The sequence below is a fragment of the Lithobates pipiens genome, unplaced genomic scaffold, assembly GCF_037356315.1.
Source record: "Lithobates pipiens isolate NorthernLeopardFrog02 unplaced genomic scaffold, aLitPip1_a1.2 Scaffold_8, whole genome shotgun sequence".
NCBI classification, from domain to species: domain Eukaryota; kingdom Metazoa; phylum Chordata; class Amphibia; order Anura; family Ranidae; genus Lithobates; species Lithobates pipiens.
This window is the reverse complement of record NW_027507903.1, coordinates 108,768,713-108,789,912: the sequence shown is the minus strand read 5'-3', so window position 1 is coordinate 108,789,912 and position 21,200 is coordinate 108,768,713. Positions and strand designations below refer to the sequence as shown.

The 21,200-nt window shown below is 39.4% G+C and overlaps 1 protein-coding gene across 1 annotated transcript in view; it reads right to left on the bottom strand.

Moving 5' to 3' along the window:
• Positions 1-19,896, bottom strand: part of LMAN1L (lectin, mannose binding 1 like) — a 108,715-nt gene extending 88,819 nt beyond the window's left edge. The window contains exons 1-5 of the mRNA XM_077473060.1: positions 19,673-19,896; positions 17,225-17,379; positions 13,800-13,907; positions 8,486-8,547; positions 7,329-7,428 (exon numbers count right to left, since the gene is read on the bottom strand). Of these exons, the coding sequence (XP_077329186.1) occupies positions 7,329-7,428; positions 8,486-8,547; positions 13,800-13,907; positions 17,225-17,379; positions 19,673-19,838 (591 nt within the window). The 5' untranslated portion in view covers positions 19,839-19,896. The remainder of the gene's footprint in view (positions 1-7,328; positions 7,429-8,485; positions 8,548-13,799; positions 13,908-17,224; positions 17,380-19,672) is intronic.
• Between the last annotated feature and the right edge of the window lie 1,304 nt (positions 19,897-21,200).

The following is a 21,200-nucleotide window of genomic DNA, read 5'->3' as shown; positions in this document are numbered from 1 at the left end:
ACTGGCTAAAAGACAGAATTCAGAAAGTAGTGGTTAATGATTCTTACTCTGAATGGTCTAAGGTTATCAGTGGTTTACCCCAAAGTTCAGTGCTGGGACCCTTACTTTTTAATATCTTTATGAATGATATTGGATCAAAAGTAACATTTCCGTCTTTCCAGATGACAACAAGCTATGCAGTGGAATAACGTCCTTACAGGATGTCTCCAGTTTACAAGCCGACCACAATGCTCTGTCTGATTGGGCGACTATGTGGCAGATGAGGTTTAATGTTGAGAAATGTAAAGTTATGCACCTGGGGGCTAAGAATATGCATCATACATTTTAGGGGGAGTACAACTGGGGGGATCCATAGTAGAGAAGGATCTGGGGGTTTTGGTAGATCATAAGCTCAATAATAGCATGCAATGCCAAGCTGTGGTTTCCAAAGCGAGCAAAGTCCTTTCTTGTATTGAGAGGTATGGACTCCAGAGAGAGAGAGATATCATTTTGCCCCTGTTCAAATCATTAGTAAGACCTCATCTGGAATATGCAGTTCAGTTTTGGGCACCAGTTTTCAAAAAGGATATTGGGGAACTGGAGAAAGTGCAGAGAAGGGCAACCAAACTGATAAGAGGCATGGAGGAGCTCAGCTATGAGGAAAGATTAGAGGAACTGAATTTATTCACTCTTAAGAGGAGATTAAGGGGGGAAATGATCAACATGTACAAATATATAAGGGGTCCATATAGTGAATTTGGTGTTGAGTTATTCACTTTACAGTCAACAAAGAGGACAAGGGGGCACTCTTTACATCTAGAGGAAAAGAGATTTCATCTCCAAATACGGAAAGGTTTCTTCACATTAAGAGCTATGAAAATGTGGAATAGACTTTGCAGAGGTGGTTCTGGCCAGCTCGGTAGATTGCTTTAAGAAAGGCCTGGATTATTTCCTAAGTGTACATAATATAACTGGGTACTAACATTTATAGGTAAAGTTGATCCGGAGAAAATCTGATTGCCTCTCAGGGATCAGGAAGGAATTTTTTCCCCTGCTTTAGCAAATTGGATCATGCTCTGCTGCGTTTTTTTGCCTTCCTCTGGATCGACTGTCGGTATAGAATTGGGTATATGGGATTGTATGATATTATTTTTTATTTTTTTTTGTGGTTGAACTAGATGGACTTGTGTCTTTTTTCAACCTAACTATGTAACTATTTAATAAACAATGCCCCAGAGGTAAAAACAATGGTTATTCTCAACCTATGAATCCCCCTGTTTCTGGGTATCAGAGTGCTTATACTGTTAACACAAAATTATTATTATGAGCCTCTGGAAAACATGGAAAATAGTTATTACCCACAATCTCCCCACCCCTCTCCTTTTTTAGGGAGGGGTTTGAGAGGTCATTAGAGAGGGAAAGGCAGAGGGAACCGTCCCTGGAGAGGGCAACCCTCACAACCTCGTTATCCACAAAATACACAGGAATGGTGGAACCCTCCAGAATGGGAAAAACCATACAGTCCAGGCAGCCCTCCAAGGATAATGCACAAAGGGGGTGCAGAACAGAACATGGGGTCCACCAAAAAAAAAAAAGGAGGTGGACTGAGTGGGATTTATAATTTGAGTCAAGCAGTGTTAACTCAGGAGACGAATATACTCAATGCGGGACTAAGATGCACATCGCAAAAAACGTTAAACAAACTTAACGTATACATTGACATGCACAAATATGTCAGGAAGTTAAATATGAAAAAATATTTTCTAACCAATAATTTTAATATAAGGAAAAGGAAAGGAGCAGATACGGTGGGTATTGACAGTGGTCTTAAGAATAGATCTCTGTTTAATCCTCCACAACCAGCAAATCACCTGGTAGAGGTGTTTAAACAATGATCTTAAATGATTTGGGGAGTTTAACTCTTAAAAAGCGTATTCATCCCAAATACATTCAGCAAGTCATCAGGGTCCTTGAGAACAAAAAAAATGTCATCATTTGCCCTGCTAAAGGGGGGGGGGGGGGGGTTGGTAATCCTTGAGAAAAGGTTTTACCACTCCCAGTTGTTAACTATGCTCTCAGAAGATGAGCATACATATTCATAGTTAGAGAAGGACCCCACAAATAATTAGGGGATAGACCTTTTCAACTTAGTGGATTTCGGATTCTATATGAAGGTTCTCACTAAAAAGGAGAAGCTTTCTTTAACACAGAGTTTCAATCATATTCCCACTATATACACCTTACCAAAATTCAAAAAGATCCAGTGGAGCCCCTGGGTAGGCCGATTTTAAATGGAATTTAATCTGTTACATCAAGAATAGGGCAATATCTTGATCACTTCTTACAAATGAGTGTGATTAGCACAAAGGCCTATCTGAAGGATACTACTAATTTTTTGAAGTTATTGAAAGAGGTAGCTTTTTCCTGAGGAAGCTGAGACCTTTTTAGTAACTACGGATGTATCATCATTATACACCATTATTCAACATAACGGCGCATTATTCGCTCTTAATTGGGCCGTTTGCTGAAGGGACGATATCCCTCAAATTCCAAAAAAGTTTCTCAGGTTTCTCAGGATGGTTTTAGAATTTTGCCTTAGGCACAATTATTTTTGCTATAATGGTAAATTCTATAACCAAAGACATGGAGTAGCAATGGGCGCAAAATTTGCACCCAGTCTTGCAAATTTATTTATGAGCCAGTGGGAGGACAAGTGGATTTATTGCGGTAAGAAGGAGGAGCTTATGTTTTACCAACAATATTTTGATGACCCGTTTTTTATTTGGCAGGGGTCAGAGACCTCACTGATAGAGTTCCCAGAGTGACTGAACACTAATATGATTAATATTAAATTAGAGTTTAATTGGAGTAGGGAATCCATTCATTCTCTGGACGTGACCATTATTAGGAGTCAAAATGTATTGCTTACTAAAGCATACTTCAAACCCACTGATCGGAATAGTTTTATTACGATCAATAGTGGTCATCATCCCCTGTGGCTGCGCAACATACCTAAGGGTCAATTCATGCGCATTTGGAATTGTTCCCGTGAATCAGATTATGTTGTGCGGGCACAACAGATTAAGAGCCGATTTGTAGAGAAAGGGTATAGTTCCCAATGATTGGATTAGGTGATCAAAGAGGTCGGTGAGGTCACTCTGGAATTCTGTCTCAAACAAGGACAAAAATTCAGAATACAAAGCATGAATGGGGCTTTATTAGCATTTTCATGAACAGTATAATCATGTGGAATCGATCTTCAGAAGGCATTGGGGCATTCTGAAGATGGATAAAGTTCTCAATGGAGTCCTTCCAGATGCCCCTCCATTTATCTATAGGAGGCATCTTCGTTTGGTGACAAAGTCGTAAAAAAGGTCTTGGATCCCCCCCACCAGGCCCTAGATGTTTTGGGACCATGCTGATTTTTATTTCTGCAGAAAATGCAAAGCATGCCAAAAAGTGAACACCCACATTAGAGGTTTAAATAGGTTTAGGGCTACAGCTAATGACATGGAATTTGAGATTAAGGAATTTATTTCCTGTCTCTCTACCCATGTCGTATATGCGTTGGCATGCCCTTGCGGCTTAATGTATATTAGCAGGACCAAGAGGACATTGGCCAACAGTGTCTCTGAGCATATTTACAATATTCTAATAGGTTATAAGGACCACAGTGTCTCTACATTTTAGACAGAAACATGGGAGAGACCCAGCAGGTCTAAAGTTTTGGGGAATAGACAGACTATATCCATCCTGGAAAGGCGGCAACATTGTGCGTGAATTGTCTAAACGCGAGACCCAGTGGATTTTGTTGACCAACACGCTTAGTCCTAATGGAATGAATATCGATTTAGATTTAAAATGGTTCATTAGTGACTATTAGGTTCTGTTTTTTTTAGCTGTTTTAATTAAATGTCTTCTTTTTGGGCCTACTGCAATCAGATCATTGTGTATTGACATTGATCTGGACCTTGTTTTCTTAGTATAGGCTCAATTATATTTTTATCTTTCCTTATAGAGTGGTATTATGGAGGTGTATATATTAATACTCCTCTCTGTAGACCAGGTTTAATAACTGATCATGTCGTGCAGAGTGGCATTATGGGGGTGTATGTATTAATACTTTTCTCTGGAGACCAAGTTTTATAACTAATCTTGGTGGACTAAATATAGACTATTTGCCAGGATATTTCTGGAACTCTTATTCATTAGGGATCTAATATAAGATTTCATTTGAACTTTTATAGGATTTCCCTGATTGGTTATATGTGGTTTTTATTTATCTGCTCCTTATATCCATTTTTAATTTATTTGCTGCTTATATATATTTTTAATATGTTCTAATTTTAATACCGACCTTACATCTGAGGATGGGGATTCGGTATTATGCATGACACTGCGTTTGAGATGCAGTGAAGGTGTAATTTACAAACATATAATTTAGTTGCAGAGAAAGTGAGAATAGCTAATATTTTTGCATAATATATATTTTATGTATTGCCACATTTGTGCTATTTTACTTTATGTGGGATGCGATTTTGCTGCGGTGCATTTGATAATCACAGCGGGCACACGTCCTAACATTGACAATTTATGTTCTGGAATTGGATTGCATTGTTGTTGTATAATGTGCTACAATTACATTGTATTATTAATGTTTTATAATGTCTCCTTTTGCAATTTTTGTTTTTTGAAAGTCTACTCGCTATTTAATGTTCTCCGATGTACATTTTACTATGTATTTACTGAAGTTTGATTAAGCCCCTAGCCTGCATCCTTGTAGAATCTTAACTAGTGTGGGCCAATATGTGCCTCTCTCTGCGCAGTCTATGTACTGCATGGTGCTAGTATGGGTGGCTCTGTGTGCAGTCTGAAGGCTGACGTTTAGTTTAGCAGGTGACGCCCGCACTGGCGTTTGACACTCCGGCCGGGTGGAGGTTAATCTCTCATCCGTCTGGAGTATATAAGGGATGAACTGTGTTGCTTGGCCACTCTGAGGAAGACATGATTACGAAACACGTTAGGGCGTGGCCACACAGCTCCCCTGTCTGCCAGTCCCAATCTGTGTCAACCCGGTTCTCATTGCGTTCAGTAACATCAGGAAGCGGTGAGAAAGCCATGAAATGTGAAGTAAAGACTTAATACTGTTATTGCGGTTTTTTATTCAACTTTCTTGTAAGCATATTTTTATCGGTTGTGGTCATGTCCCCAATAAAACGGTGTTACACTATGTGAATTCCCTCTTCTTTTTTTTTACATGTAACATTGGGTTAGCCACTTAAAGAAATTACAGTAAAACATTTAAAAACAGGATCCTTTTTCACACCATAAGAAGAGACCAGGTTCAATGCATTGCCATCTCATGAAAGGATTTGTTCATCAGAATAGAAATGTATCCAGGTGTACCAGGAGATATTAAGGCTATTTTTTGGACTGTTTCTGGTAAGTGCATTACCAACGGGGATCACATCTGAGCACGAGGTTTCTTTTTCCGGTGATGGTGTATATGCTTTAAGGCTTCCCTGCAATTCTGAGGGGTCATGGAGCACCTTATTTACTATATGGACATTTGTTGGGACTCTGGCACATATGGATTTATCATTTTGTGTGGTCTACATCTAATTGCACCAATACTCGTAAGTTATTTGCTTTCTAGCGCTGTTAATGTTGTGATAATTGTATTTGATTTTATCGCTGCATCTTTATCAATAAATCAAAAGGTATTAATTAGAATATCACATGAGAATATATTTTTTTGTATACCATAGAAAGCAATGATCATTTAGTTTCAAACTGTCAGTTAGGACATCTAAAATATGTATAGTGTATTTCTAATTTTAGCATCGGCATGACTTTGTATATAATTAAAGTGTATGTAAAGCCCAAACTTTTTTTTTCTTAGATTCATTTTTATTTTATTTGTTAATTTTGTAGTACTTTGTCCCATCTTCCTACATGCTGTGCAAGGCTAGCTATGTGGTTGGACAGGATGCCCCACTCTCCATAAGGCCAAGCGCCCTCAAGAGAAATGCAGAGGGCTAGGACTGCCGACACACCACCCACTGCCTTTGCATTCTTCTTGCCGCTCTTATCACCCTTATATACTTTTGATGTGTATATATATATATATAAAACACAACGCACTGTACAAGTATAATAGTTTTTGCAGTGGGGGAATTATTTGATCCCCTGCAGATTTTGCAAGTTTGCCTACTTATAAAGAAATGAAGGGTCTATAATTTTTTTCATAGGTGTATTTTAAATAATAGAGACAAATTATCAACCAAAAATTCAGAAAAACACATAAAACGAATGCTATAAATTAAGTTGCAATGCAGTGAGTGAAGTATTTGATCCCCAAACAAAACATGACTTAGTGGAGAAACCCTTGTTGGCAAGCACAGAATTAAGACGTTTCCTACAGTTGGTGACCAGGTTTGCACACATCTCAAGAGGGATTTTGGTCCACTCTTCTTTACAGATCTTCTCTAAATCCTTAAGGTTTTTTGGCTGTCTCTTGGCAAATCGAAGTTTCATCTTCCCCCATAAATTTTCTATAGGATTAAAGTCTGGAGACTGGCAAGGCCACTCAATGACCTTAATGTGCTTCTTCTTGAGCTACTCCTTTGTTGCCATGGCAGTATGTTTTGTGTCATTGTCATGCTAGAAGACCCATCCACCACCCATCTTCAGTGTTCTGGCTGAGGGAAAAAGGTTCTCATACAAGAATTTACAATATATGGCCCCGTCCATTGGCTCCTCAATGCGGCAAAGTCGGCCTGTACCTTTAGCAGAGAAACAGCCCAAAACCATAATGTTTCCACCTCCGTATTTGACTGTAGGGATGGTGTTCTTGGGATCATAGTGATCATTTTCTCTTCCTCCAAACACAGCCAGCCTCCAGACCTTAATCCTATATAAAATTTATGGAGGGAGCAAAAACTTTGAGTTGCCAAGAGACAGCCAAGATATCTTTAGGATTTAGAGATGATCCCAAAATCCCTCCAGAGATGTGTGCAAACCTGGTCACTAACTTCAAGAAACGTCTTACCTCTGTGCTTGCCAACAAGGGTTTCTCCACCAAGTCATGTTTTGCCTAGGTATCAAATTATTATTATTATTATTTATTATAATTATACTCATGGAACTGCAACTCAATTTATACATTTTTTATCATGTGTTTTTTCTGGATTTTTGGTATTTTCTCTATCATTTAAAATACACCTATGATAAAAAAATATAGAACCTTCATTTCTTTGTAAGTGGGCAAACTTACAAAATCTAGAGGGGATCAAATAATTTATTTTGCCCACTGTATCAGTTATCGGTATGGTACTTAGGTCTCTTACCTGCAATGTTTTTTTGTAGTATGTTATCTTTATTTTAAATGGGCGTATTGTGTTGCGAAAATGTTCAACGCAAGTTGCTAAAGCTTGACTCGAGCCATCACTGTTGTGGAAAAACAAACAAATGCATAGAAATGGTAAATTGTAACAATGAATACTCAATCCAGAAATTGCAGACATTGGGAATATGTACATTTAGTGAAGGTGTTCATAGGAAATTAAGCTACAAATGTCATTCACAGAAAATTGACAGTTAAAACTGGACACAAATACACGCTTAACCACTTCAGCCCCAGAAGGATTTACCCCCCAGTTATTTTTTTTGCGATACGGCAGTTTGTCGCTTTAACTGACAATTGTATGGGCGTGCAACGCTGTACCCAAACAAAATGTATGTCCTTTTTCCCCCCCACAAATAGAGATTTCATTTGGTGGTATTTGGTCACTTCTGCGTTTCTATTTTTTGTGCTATAAACAAAAAGAGCGACAATAAAAAAAAAGCTATGTTTTTACTGTTTGTTATAATATATATCCCCAAAAAAAAAAAAAAAAATATATATATATATATATATATATATAAAATAAGAATTTCTTCATCAGTTTGTGCCGATATATATTCTTCTACATATTTTTGTTATATGCAAGTTTTTAAACCTATTGCCTAAGGATTTGATTAGTATGAATCCCTTTGCAAGTTTCACTTGTTATTTTTTGAATAAATGTTTATGGGTTACACTATGGGCGTATATGCCTTTTATTTTTCATCCTGCTGATGAACCAACCCTGACTGCATCACATTGAGTTTCCCTTCATAAGGAGATGTAACATGTGCATTTGACCATACTATATGACGGTGACGGGCCACAGAATCCAGTAAGAGGCTTTAATATTTGGTGCCACATGGCGGTGGAGGTGGAAGCATTACGAATTGTGATTGAGGGGACACTGGTGGAGCAAGTGAATTGTGGGTGATTTGTTTCCTTTGGACTTTCTTGTTTCACATATATTTCTCCTTTTTAGCCCTTAAGAATGGTCTCTTAAGGACACTTATTTATTTATATATTTGGTGTGACTTCTTTATACACATTTTTCACCTAAATATTTAATCCCCACCTAAGAGATATTACATTGTATAGCCATTTTATTAACACTGTACATACCGTAAATGATCATATTGAAGTTTTCCATTGTTCCCCACAATAACTATTGCTGGGTTATTTCCCTGGGCAAAAAAAAAGCATTAAACTGGAGATTTTGGTTAGCAGTTGTGGAAAAAAAGGAAAAGGAATGTATACTAATGTAAAAGATTGAAAGAAAACAAGGCTTTACAAAGAGGGAGCAAATATGTTCTTCTAATTTAAAGGAATAGTTCACCTTTCCCTCAGAACCATCTATGCATTACAGGATCCCCAGTACATTACATACCACTCACTGCTCAGTTGGTAAAAAGGTACTCCTTTTCCCATCCATATATGTAGGTCATGGCCTGTCAGCAAAAAACCCTCAATACCTGGGCCGAATATATGAAGCACACTCCCAGAGGCTGCTCTGGCTTGTCCAAACTGCACACATGCAATAACTATTGCATGTGCATGAAAATCACCTGTAATAAAAGTTAACCTGGTGAAACACAAGATATCCTGGATTATGATCAATGAAAAACTGACTAGTATTCGACAAGATAAGCAAGCTAGGTTTGAGAAAGTGTGGAATCCCTAGATTGCTTATCTCCAGGTTCACTGAAGGCTGGGCTATTTTGTGAGGGGACCCACCCTACTCTGCTCTTTTCTGATTCTTTTCCTTTCTTTTTTTTAAATTTTAAAATCATTAAACTTAATATAGAGCCATTAATTGCGACTCTTAAAACCAAAACACAAACATGGGCTAAACTCCCCCTAGGAATAATGGGCCGTATTAACCTGATAAAAATGATTGTACTTCCTCAATTTTTGTATGTCCTCTGGCATGCCCCCATATATCTACCCCTTCGAACTTTTAAAGACATTGAAGCGATCCTTAACTCCTTCGTGTGGGGGCGGAACCGACATAAACTGTCCTGGCAGGTATTGAAATGTCCCACCGACTTGGGCGGCGCAGCGTTACCCGACTTCAACCTGTACTATCTAGCTGCCCAACTCTCTCACTTTTTTCATTTGGACAAACAGGACCGGGAGCGGTATCTGACCCTGGTGTGCTCACCCCTGTCTGCTGGGTACACTCACCCCTACCAAGTGCTATTTAAGACTCCTATGGACCCCGAGGCGCTGCGTAATCGCCGGGGTCTGCTGTATGCTCACTGCAGGATATGGGAATTGGTGGGACGCAGGCTGGGACGACCCGCTATGCACTCGCACACCCCCCTTTGGCACAATCCGGGATTACCGGAACTGTTGTCGATACCAGACTGTGGCCTGTGGTTATCTAAGGGCGTGGCATACCTCTCAGATGTTTACAGTAATCAGGTTCTTAAATCTTTCCAACAGCTTAAAGATGAATTCCATATCCCCAACCATATGTTCTTCAGATTTCTCCAGCTCCGGCATGCCCTTCAGACCCAGTTTCGCGATCATCCCCCGAGTTTGGACCGCACGGGCATTTTAGCTACCCTGCTGGGGCAGGACCCCTCCAAACTAATTTCCCTCTTTTACAATGATCTTCTCCGTCCTGTAGCGGCCGCCTCTGCATACAAGCTGAGGGATAGATGGGTCGGGGACGTGGGACACTTGGAGGATGAGGAGTGGGAAGATGCTCTGACTACATGCAAAAAGGTGTCTACCAAACTCTCTGACCGCCTGACCCAAATGTATATTGTTCATAGGGCCTACATCACCCCATCCCGCCTTGCTCGGTTTACTCCGGTACAAGACCCTAGCTGCCCCAGATGCAATGGCTCGCCCGGTACCTTCTTCCACATGCTGTGGTCTTGCCCGGTAATACATGATTACTGGTCCCATATTGTTAAATTTATACATGATGAGATGGGATCCCCCTTGACCATGTGCCCCAAACAGTGCTTACTGGGGATATTCCCAGATCCAGACTTTGACAAGCCCCATATCACTTTTCTACAGGAGGTATTATTTCTTGCCAGGTTGTTGGTGGCAAGGAAATGGATGAGAGGGACACCCCCGAGTGTGCAGGAATGGATAGCTACCGTCAATGGTGTCCTTCCTTATAAGAAGGAAATATATGCACATAGGGGCTGCCCTGCTAAGTATGGGAAGATATGGGATATATGGTTAAGTAACGCAGCCACTTGTAATGACATAGAGGTTGATCCCTGATCCCCAATATAGTTGTCCTCTGGAGGATCCGGCCGCCTCGGTCTCCCCCCTTACCCTATCTCCCCCAAGACTGTCCGTAATGTTGCTCTGTACCCCCTGCGCTGCTCTGTTTCAGTGCTTTGCTTTACCCCCTATCCACTGGACCGTGTTATTTGTTATTACAATGCACCCTCTTCATTAGTTTGGCTCATGCTACCAGCTGTTCCCACTCAGAATGATGGTTTATTTTTTGATGTAACTCCGTTTTATTTACGTACTGTATGTATTATGTACTTTGTGCCTGTAGTTTTTTTTTTCTCAACTTAATAAACATTTTGTTTGTAAAAAAAAAAAAATTTAAAATCATTTCTGTGATACCATATGGAAAAGTTTTGGTAAGATGCTGCCAGGGGATGGTAAAAGTCTCCCTAAATACATTATATTTTTGATAATTATGTTTTGTTGGTGTTTAACGGTTCAGGGTCACTGATCATGTTGGCCAACACATCCTTGCTTTAACAATTGTATGATAACTATTTGGCCTCTTTCGCACGGGCGGCTGTTCTGCCGCTGTTAAAAGACTCCAGGCACAGTGATCGCTTGGAGTTGTACATTGCGATTAGCTGCATTTACATGCAGCTGCGTTTAGCTCCGTTGGAACATTTTTGCCATTTCCGATGTGCTTCCTGTTTTTGTTTCCTTGTTGCTGCTGCTATCTGCAGGAGAAATAGCACACTGCGATTACCTGCAGTTATTTCTAACCGCATCAAACCCCATGTAAGGAAACCATGGCTAAAATGCAGTGTGTGAATGGGGCCATAGGAAAGCATTGTGCGAGTTTATCTGCGGTAGATAACTTATCTATCCGCAGCAAAAATCTGAATTCTATCTGCCTGTGTGAAAGGGGACTATGAGCGTAAACTTCTGTATGATGATTTAAAATTGTAATAAAAACTATTGGAACAAACTGCACACATGCCCAATGTGTTCTTCCCTAGATAGAAAGAGAGCAAACGCACAGTTTGAATGAGCCGGAGTGGCAGCTGAGGATGCACAACCAATGTTCTGCTCAAGCACCAAGGAGATTTGCTGATGCCATGCAAGGCCTACACATATGGGCAGAAAACGGATCATTTTTACTGGCTTAGCAGCTAAATGTAATGTGCTAGGGATCCTGGAATGCATACAGAGTTTTGTGGTAAAAGTGCAGGAAAGGTGAACTAACCCTTTAAGTATAAAATACAGTATATACACCTTTTAAAGCTAATATACCTAAAACTAGTTTCAGTTACAGGTGGATAATATTAGACTGTTTTTTCAAATATCTGGAAATGACCACTGCAAAATGTCAACAGTTGAGTTCCTTGCCCTGTAACCCCTCCCAGCCCAACATGAAATCTGATGGATTTTACTGCAGAAGGAATGATACTCGTGTGTATCTACCGTGTGCTCTGTAATATTACATGGATACAGTTTCCAGCAGGGAGAACTGTAAAAACTGCAATGAGTAGGGACCTGCAACTCCCACTATCGGGGTCCCCAAAGGGTATATGAAGCAAGTGTACAGTTTGCCACACTGTCTAAAACTATTTTTTTGTGGACTGAACCCCTATTTCCCATCATCCATTCAGCAGTAGATGTATCTAATACAGAAGGACCAACATAGCAGCAGAATGTGCCAGTCCTACACATATTTCCTAAGACCCAAAGCTAAAGAAAGATAAAAAAAAAAGAGAAAAATGTCTGGCGCTCTTCCAACAGGAAGAAAAAAAATACCATAGGAGGAAGGTGATAACATGAGCGGGGAAGCAACTCCTAGATGTTAAAGTGTAACATCCACCCATAAATGAAAATTCTTTAGTAATTGGGATATACCAATAATAAAGTAAACTTCAACGAGTTGTAATACAAGTGTCAGCTTGTTGAATACTTAATCTGGAGGCTGTGAGCCACTTCTAATCAATGGTTAACTAACTGCAGGCTGGGCGAGGCTGCCTCCCTTGTCAGGTTGGGAAGCTAGAGGCTGTGAACAAAACAAGCCAACCATAGTGTAGTAAATAGATTTATTGTAAATATAAAAGCAATTGAAAGTTGCACTTACAAACATAAATGAAGATGAGCATGTTTCTCAGATCAGTGTGCAGTTTGATCCCTCAGTCCCTGAGATAAAGGTGGGGGGGGGGGGTCTTTTTGTCAGAAATTTCTTTCCCGAAAGCCATTGCAATGACAGATGTCCTGGCAGTTTTTCATTAGTCTCTCTCTATGGTTGCTCCTTCCAGTTCCACAGTGCCTTCCCACAGCGGCCCTGGATATAGAGTCCCCGAAGGCGCTGCGATCTGGTCACCCACCCCCACCAATGCCTGGACTGCATACAGATCTGAGAGACGCTCATTTTCATTTATGTTTGTGAGTGCAACCTTTATTGGCTTTTATATTTACAATAAATCTAGTTGATACACTATGGTTGGTTTGATGTCCCCTTTTCTTTTTCTGGTTCCGTTTCCTAGGACCCAGTAAGACATATAATAAAAATCTATTGAATTGGGCTCCAGAACATAAAGGAAAACCTGTGCTGAGAGATATACAAAAGCTAACACTGCCATACTCCTCCTGAAAACTAGTTGCCTTGCTGTTGTGTTGACCTTATGCCTTTAATGTTTCTTGAGCCTCTGACTTGGTTAATTGGTGTCTCAGAAATGGCTGAAGCCAAAGACTGCCAGGCTACTACCAATAGTATTTTCAAAGGTACAGAAATGGTGTCCTATGTATTTTCCAATACATCATTCCTGTAGGAGTTTAATGCTCTAAAGATCAATTCATATCACCTATAGCCAGTCAAGTCCTTCTTTTATTCTGTCCCTTTACATTTAAAATGTGCCCAATCATTAGGAAGCACCACATTATGTAATCTTATCTCTATCACATAATGCTAATAAACAGGCCTACTATGAAAAGGGATTTTAAAAGTTCCAAGCGACCACTTTTCTCACCATCCCTGCTCCATAGAAGTAATTTCTAAGCCTCACTAAGTTTGCAAGTTAGTAAGGTGCTCATCCGTGCCCTTACTAAAGTATGCCCTGAGGACACACAATACACAATGTGAAAGGTAATTTATTATCACGCACTTAGGACATACATGCTATGGCATACCACGCACAAATGCCCTGTGACCGGTTTTAAAGGAAATCGTAATGTAAACTATTGCTCTTACCATAAAATCATGATCAAATGTGTCAAAAATAATCCCCAGTCCATCCCAGAGATCATTAGAGCCATATACTGGACCCAAGTCCCCTGGTTTCCTGGTATACCACAGAGCCTATAATTGAAGATAATATTGCCAGTTAGCAGTGGAGAATGATTGCTTCCTCTGGATTACATTAAATACTTCTAGCAGTGCACAGTACAAATCAATTTTCTCTGCTCCCTTTATAATGGAAGCCATTTGGCAGCATTAAACTTGCGACCGCACAAAGGGATCTAGAACGCACATCATATATGAACAACGGCAAGTTGTTAGACTTTCTGAAAGTTGAACACATTTGATACTGGCCATAGAATTTTCTTAAGCAATTTTTTTCAACTCTGCTTGCATAGCTCCCAACTGTCCCTAATTCTGAACAAAGTCCCTTTGTCCTTCTTTCCTCATCATTTGTCCCTCATTTTGGACTGATCGATATAGTTGTATATAAAATGCACTTAATATCTTTCAAATGTGTTTCCATGAGCTAAGCCTTTCATCCAAATTTGAAATTGCAACATTTGTAAATTTCAAAAGCCAGTATAAAGGAATAGTAGTGGTAAAAAAAAGCACTTATGGGTTTAGCCAATGTTTTTTTTTTTGGTATAATTCTCCTTTAGGGAAGGCATGGCAGGGGTGTGTGTCCTATGCATACATATTTTTGCTAATAGGTGTCCCTCGTTCCCATCTCAAAAAGTTGGGAGGTATGTGCTTGGGTTATATAGTAGTGCTTTGATTTAATTGTTATACCACCCAGTGCTTTTCTTCTTTTTTTTTTTTTTATTATGGCAAAGCTTCTCAGATACAAGACAAGTTGTCGCAACAAATCTGCCGAACTTATCAGGGATACAATAAGACAACACATAATTGGCATATGCCAGACAGGAAACAGATGAGACCAGGCTGAATGCTTGTACAGCCATGGCCAAAAGTTTTGAGAATGACACAAATATTCATTTTCACAAAGTCTGCTACTTCAGTGTTTTTAGATCTTTTGTCGGATGTTACTATGGTATACTGAAGCATAAGTACAAGCATTTCATATGTGTCAAAGGCTTTTATTGACAATTACTTTAAGTTTATGCAAAGAGTTTATATTTTCAGTGTTGACCCTTCTTTTTCAAGACCTCTGCAGTTCGCCCTGGCATGCTGTCAATCAACTTCTGGGTCACAGCCTGACTGATGGCAGCCCATTCTTGCACAATCAATGCTTGGAGTTTGTCAGAACGTGTGAGTTTTTTTTTGTTCACTCGCCTCTAGAGGATATAAAAGTTCTCAAAGGGATTAAGGTCTGGGGGGTATCCTGGCCATGGACCCAAAATTTTTATGTTTTGTTCCCCAAGCCACTTTGTTATCACTTTTGCCTTATGGCAAGGTGCTCCATCATGCTGGAAAAGGCATTGTTTCTCAAACTGTTCTTGGATGTTAGGGAGAAATGTGGGAGTGGAGAAGTTCTCTACACTCCCAAATCACCAGTGCTCCACCACGTGTGGTAATAGAGAAACACCAGATCCCCTCGGTCATAAAGACCAATACAGCAGAGGGGATCTGGTGAGTGTATCTTTATTACCACACGTGATGGAGTACTGGTGATTTGGGAGGGGAGAGAATTGTTCACCGATATCACACAGCATAAAGTGTACAGAGTAAACACAGACTATACAGGACAATTTCTGGGATATTCTTGGACTTTTATTTTTCACCCTTTCATACATATATAATTTTTTATGGATTTTCTTTGATATATACACGCTTTGTTAAATTGTGGTGATGAGTACTATATGGCACTTATTTGTTTAAACACTGCAAAGTGATTAAAGAGTATAAGTCACAGATAATTATGTACTGGTTTATATATATTTTCTTACACTGGTTTTAACCTTTAAGCCTAAACAGGTACAGCGTCTTACTTTTGGTACATATAGCAAACTTTATAGCCACAATTGTTTTTGTTTTTTCATGAGGCTGCACTTTAGCTGGATTTTTTTTGAGGTTCATTGATAGTGAATAATATAACATATATAGGGAATTGTGTGAATACGCATGTGACTCACATTAAGTATTATATGTAGCACCTATTCTTGCACAAAGCACTTTAGAAGATTTTTTTGTAGTCCCTTTATGCACAGTCTATTGAATTTTTATGATTACGATTGTTTTCTACAAACTTATAACGAACAACTTACTGTACTGTGGTAATATTGTACTTAGTGGAAATAAGGGTGGTATTCACCGTTAATATCGGGTAGCGCCAGACACTCCACACTCTCCTGAGATTATTGATTATTTTGAAAGACCCTTGCGGGGATTTCTTGGTTGGGGGGCTTCAACCCGTATATATAGATATTTGTATGCTTTTTGCTCTCTTTCTGATTCCCGTATTGCCTAAGCGCGGCTTTGTTCAACTTTTTTTTTTAATTAGAGCGTCTTACTTTATTCACCACCCATAGGTAGTATCATGTAACTCATATCTTCCAAAAAGCCTACTAATTTTCATATTTACAGTAACAAAAGCTAGGTCACCCAGTACTTTTAAGATAGTGTGGAAAAAAAAACTGTCAAATTGAGAAAATGTTTGCTGTTGAGTGGTGTATTTTTAGATTACTTATACAAATCCTCAAAACAAATACAAGACATTTAAGAAATAGAGCTAATAGGACTTGATGTTTAACCACTATGGAAAGTCAGCACTGTTGATGCCGTTATGTTTGTGGTCATAATTGGGAGGGTTGACACGTCAAAGGTCAACATTCTTTGGTATTTCATTGATAGACCTACAGGTCCAGCAGAATAGTGCTGGTCAGCATTAAGGGCTTAGACTCCTAGTTTCATATCAAGGGAAAATCATTTCTGAAGGCCAAAGCTAGAGGAGGTAGTTGGACAATAGAGGTCAAAGCCATTCTAAATAAAACAAATGTAAGGTACAACAAAAGACCAGAGATTGACAGTTGTGTCAAAATTGAGTGGCAAGGGTTCACCTTGAAGGGGAAACACCTTAGAGTGAACAGTCTTCATTAGAGCTCCTGATGGTAGAGATGGAGTTGTGTGGCTTCCACTCCTAGGCAGCAGCTCTTATTTGTGATAAAGAGAGAGATGGACAGTAGAGCTAAAATGAATTGATGTTTCAATCCCTATGGCATGTTGGCACTCGATGTTGGGACTGGTGTGGTAAAATAAGGCACGGTAGCTATGCATTGGGTCATCAGGTGGGCACATTGACATAATTGATAAGCCCACTATCTCTACATATACTTTTGTAATACCCTTAATTTGTTTTCTCAAATTTTCATGTGGAGGATGTTCTGTACTATGGTATAATGTAAATAATGAAAAAAAATAAAATCATCATGTTGGATACAGTGGCAAATATTTATATATTAGCTCCATGATCTCACCATTCCTTCTGCTCCTTTGACCCCATGTCCTGAGATCCTAATGGACATCTCCACTTCCCAGTGGGGAAGAGAAAAATCGCTTCTGGTCCATACTGATCCCTTGTGATTCTTTAGCGATGGAACGAGGCGAATTTCATCTGGACCAGGAATTGCATCTGTAACCATGAGTATATGCAGTTTATCAAACAAATACAGCACTACACAAGCATGTGAAACTAAAAGGGAACCTGAATGTCTAAAATATAGATGTTACTTTCTCAAGCTTATCAAAGGAATCACTCAGTGCTGACTTAAGATTAAGTGATGGTACAGCGTGAAACGCTTTGACTTTTTTCTAATTTATTTAGCTGTATCCAGTTGTTTTTATGCTACAATAAAGATGGACTTCATTTGGAATGCAACTGCCTGGATTTTGGTGCTTACAAGGTAAAGTCTGCTGCTTTAACAGAAAATAAAGTTAGCAGATATATCACTGAACTGGGACACTGTAATGATTTAAACCTGCTGATCTGACCTTCAAAAAGGTCCTCAAAGCAAACGTGGTTATGTGCTGTTGTGGGCTGGGTACTCCTGGGGTGTGTTGGTGCGCTCTTTTCTTCCTTGGGTTCACTCCCTCAGCTCCTGGGCTAGACTCACTTCGCAGACCCTGACTTGCAATACTGCTTATGAAGAACAAATTCATATGCAAGTATTCCAGGAAGCTACACATCTTGTTTCCCCTACCTTTTTTTCTTACCATCTGGGCCAAACATTAGATCTTATTTGGTACTTTTCAGATAAGCTATGAGTTTTTTCCTGATGAGTGGCAACTTGCGACGAAACGCGTCAAGCCTATTAAATGTCATCATGTTCAAAACATAGCTTGACCTCAACTATGAATCATCTGTATCCTATAACACATTTGTATTCATACCCAAACAAGCATTTGGCTTTTTTTATACCAGTTACTTTCACGGGGAACTATGCAATTGCAGGTGCGTGCATGTATACATATATGAATTTTTTTGTATGTCATCGTTTTGTATATAGATTTAAATACCCATGTTCAATCATGTATCACATGTTATGAGTTATGCTTAGTTTTTTTGCCAATTAAATTATCTACATAATTTCTCACATGTCTTGTGCCTCACTCAAAGTCCCCAAAAAAAACTTTTCATTGTGGGCTGTGAAAGGGCATTCAGGTCAACTTTACTTTTGGGGTAAAAAAACAAAAACAAAACATTTCAGTGGTCCAGCCGGTGTAAATATAAAAAGGGCCATGCAATCATCCCTGGAGTGAATGCATGTAGGTGGAAAGTGGCTGCAGGAAATTAGGAGCACTGAGATGCAACCAAGGATGAAAAAACAGTATTTTATATCACAACCACTGATTGCTAAATAAAAATAAAAGTCAATTGGGGATTACATTTATTAATGTAATAAAATGTATTAATGACCTCTCCTTCTGAAAATGCTAGTTTCCTGGCTGTCATGCTGATCTAATAGCTTCAGTTCCTACACTATGTATGCCGATCAGGAGTTCTGACGTCACTTCAACTTCCTTTGTTGCGTGCTTGCTTGCTTCAGGTCAGCCTCTCAGAATGTACTGAAGTCAAAGAAATTTTGCCAGGCAACCAGCATTTTCAGCAGCTGTTATGCAATTGAAACCTCTTAGTTTACCTTAGCACAGGAAACAATTATGCATGTCACCAGTGCCTATTTATGTCTCTGAAAAAATGCAGACAAGGAGCTCCTCAGTTGCTGAAGATTTACTTTGTATTTGTGACTCAGAAAGCATTGAAACCAGGGGTTCAGTATGACCACCAGGTAACCAGCATTTTAGTCATCTATGGCGGCCCCATATTTCCTTCACGAGTTTAACTAAAAGCCTAAAACATATTTTTATGAAAAGAGAAAGGCTTACTAGGTATGCAATAAAAGCAGGGCAGTCTTATAGAACACTACAGACCTTTGATTAGTTAATGGTGTATTGCTAAAAATGATTAAAGGCAATAACTAATAGCAGCCAAGGAGAAGCTCAGAGCAGGATAACAAATGAAAACGGACTTCTAGTAATTTGACATGAGGTACTGCACAACCATTCTCTGCAATGGTGTATAATGTATACATATAAGTCAATCACATATAGGAAAAATTGTAATGCAAGATGAAAATAAAATGTGTGCAGCAATCTTTGAAATGTATTAAAATAAAATGACACAAATTAAAACAAAGGTTTGAGAGCTGCTGTGCTGTCAATTCTATCCTATAAACAATTAAACTAACAAAACAATAGAATATGTTTTAGGCTTCCCTAAAGTGGTGTTTTTCTTGCATGCTTGCTTACATCCGTGTAATAAATAAAACAAATGGCACCCGTCTGAAATATAAAAGTCTTAAAGAGCTTAATCTTTACAGCAAGTTAGAAAAGAGCAGCATTTCTTAACTGTCATAGAATGAAATTACCTCCAAGTCTTTCCCAGAATGGTAAAGTTCCATCAGGAAGGGTGATATGGGGACCTTTGAAACTGTATTTATATTCAAACTTTCGATGTGCGGGAAGATCCTCTGCGAGGACATAGAAAATCAAGCAAGAAAGTAGCAATATTAAACTAGTAAGAGCCATATTCATGTCAGAGGAAAGGTTCAGTAATGAGAAGAGTCACAATGGACTGGCAGGAGGTCATGGAGGAGGGTGAAAGTTGTAGCAGACCAGGCACCTGCTGATTGGCCCAGCAGACCAGTCAACAGGAGGGCTACAGCTGTACGTTCCCATACGATATGACACACTTAACAGCATTCATTCACACTTCAATGGTAAATGCAAACTAATGGCCATGAACAAGCAATATTGCTTTCACAGAATGCCAAAATGTGTTCCTTGTTCTTGTTTGAGTGAATCTATGCCCAGACCATGCACACTAAAGCATTTAAAGTGTAATTCAAGACAAAACCCAAGCTGAAATCTACTCCCACCTCCATTCCATGCCTATTCTATTTACCCTGTTAAAGGAAAGATGCCTATACTAACATATTCTGATGATCACATGATCTTTCCAGCAGTGGCTTCTGGGTAGAGGCGAGAACAGCGACAACAGCTGAAGAGCCTGGGCAATGACATCACCCATAGGTTTACTATTGTTGGGTGGCCCTCCTCTACACTGACGCTGGGACCGATCAACTTCAGAATAGGTGAATATAGGCATCTTTCCTTTTACAAAGTAGATAGAATAGTCTTAGAAAAGGGGTGGGTGTAGATTTTAGGTTAGTTACGTTTTTCCTGGAATTACACTTTTAAATATTAACAAGTAGTAAAAGCACTTTAAAAACAAGCCTTCATTCATCTCTGTATCTAACAGAATTGTGGAGAATTTAATTTCTAAAAATTTCACAACACAGGTAAAGATAATTTAGGTCCCTTTCAGACAGGCATCACCCATTCACAGTTACATATGCTAAGAAAAAACAGTTTCTGACTGGCAGCAAGTAGGAAAAACACGAGTTTTGAGTTTGCTATAATTTCACTTTTGGGCCAGTGACTCAAAGTACTGAGGACAGAGGTTCAGGATGACAGCCAGAGAGTTTTCATCCTAAAGCCTCGTACACATGATCAGATTGTTGGCCAACCAAGCATCTGATTTTTGTCCAAAGGGTGCGTGCCAGGAACTTGTCTTGCATACCAACGGGACACAATTGCGGGCCAACAAACACGAAACATAGTGACGTACTACAAGGTATTTCGACTCTTGAGTGCCACCCATCGGGCCCCTTCTGCTAATTTCATGTTTGGTGAGCACTGATTCTGAGCATGCGTGTTTGTACTTTCAACTTGTATCAGACAGACTGTTTTCCGCCGAAAATTTACTAGCCTGCCATCCAACATCTGTTGGCCGAAATTTGAACAATTGTCAGAAGGAGAGTACTAACGGTCAGTTTTTAGGGCAACAGTCTGTCAACAGACAAGCCCCTGCCAACAATCTGATCGTGTGTACGA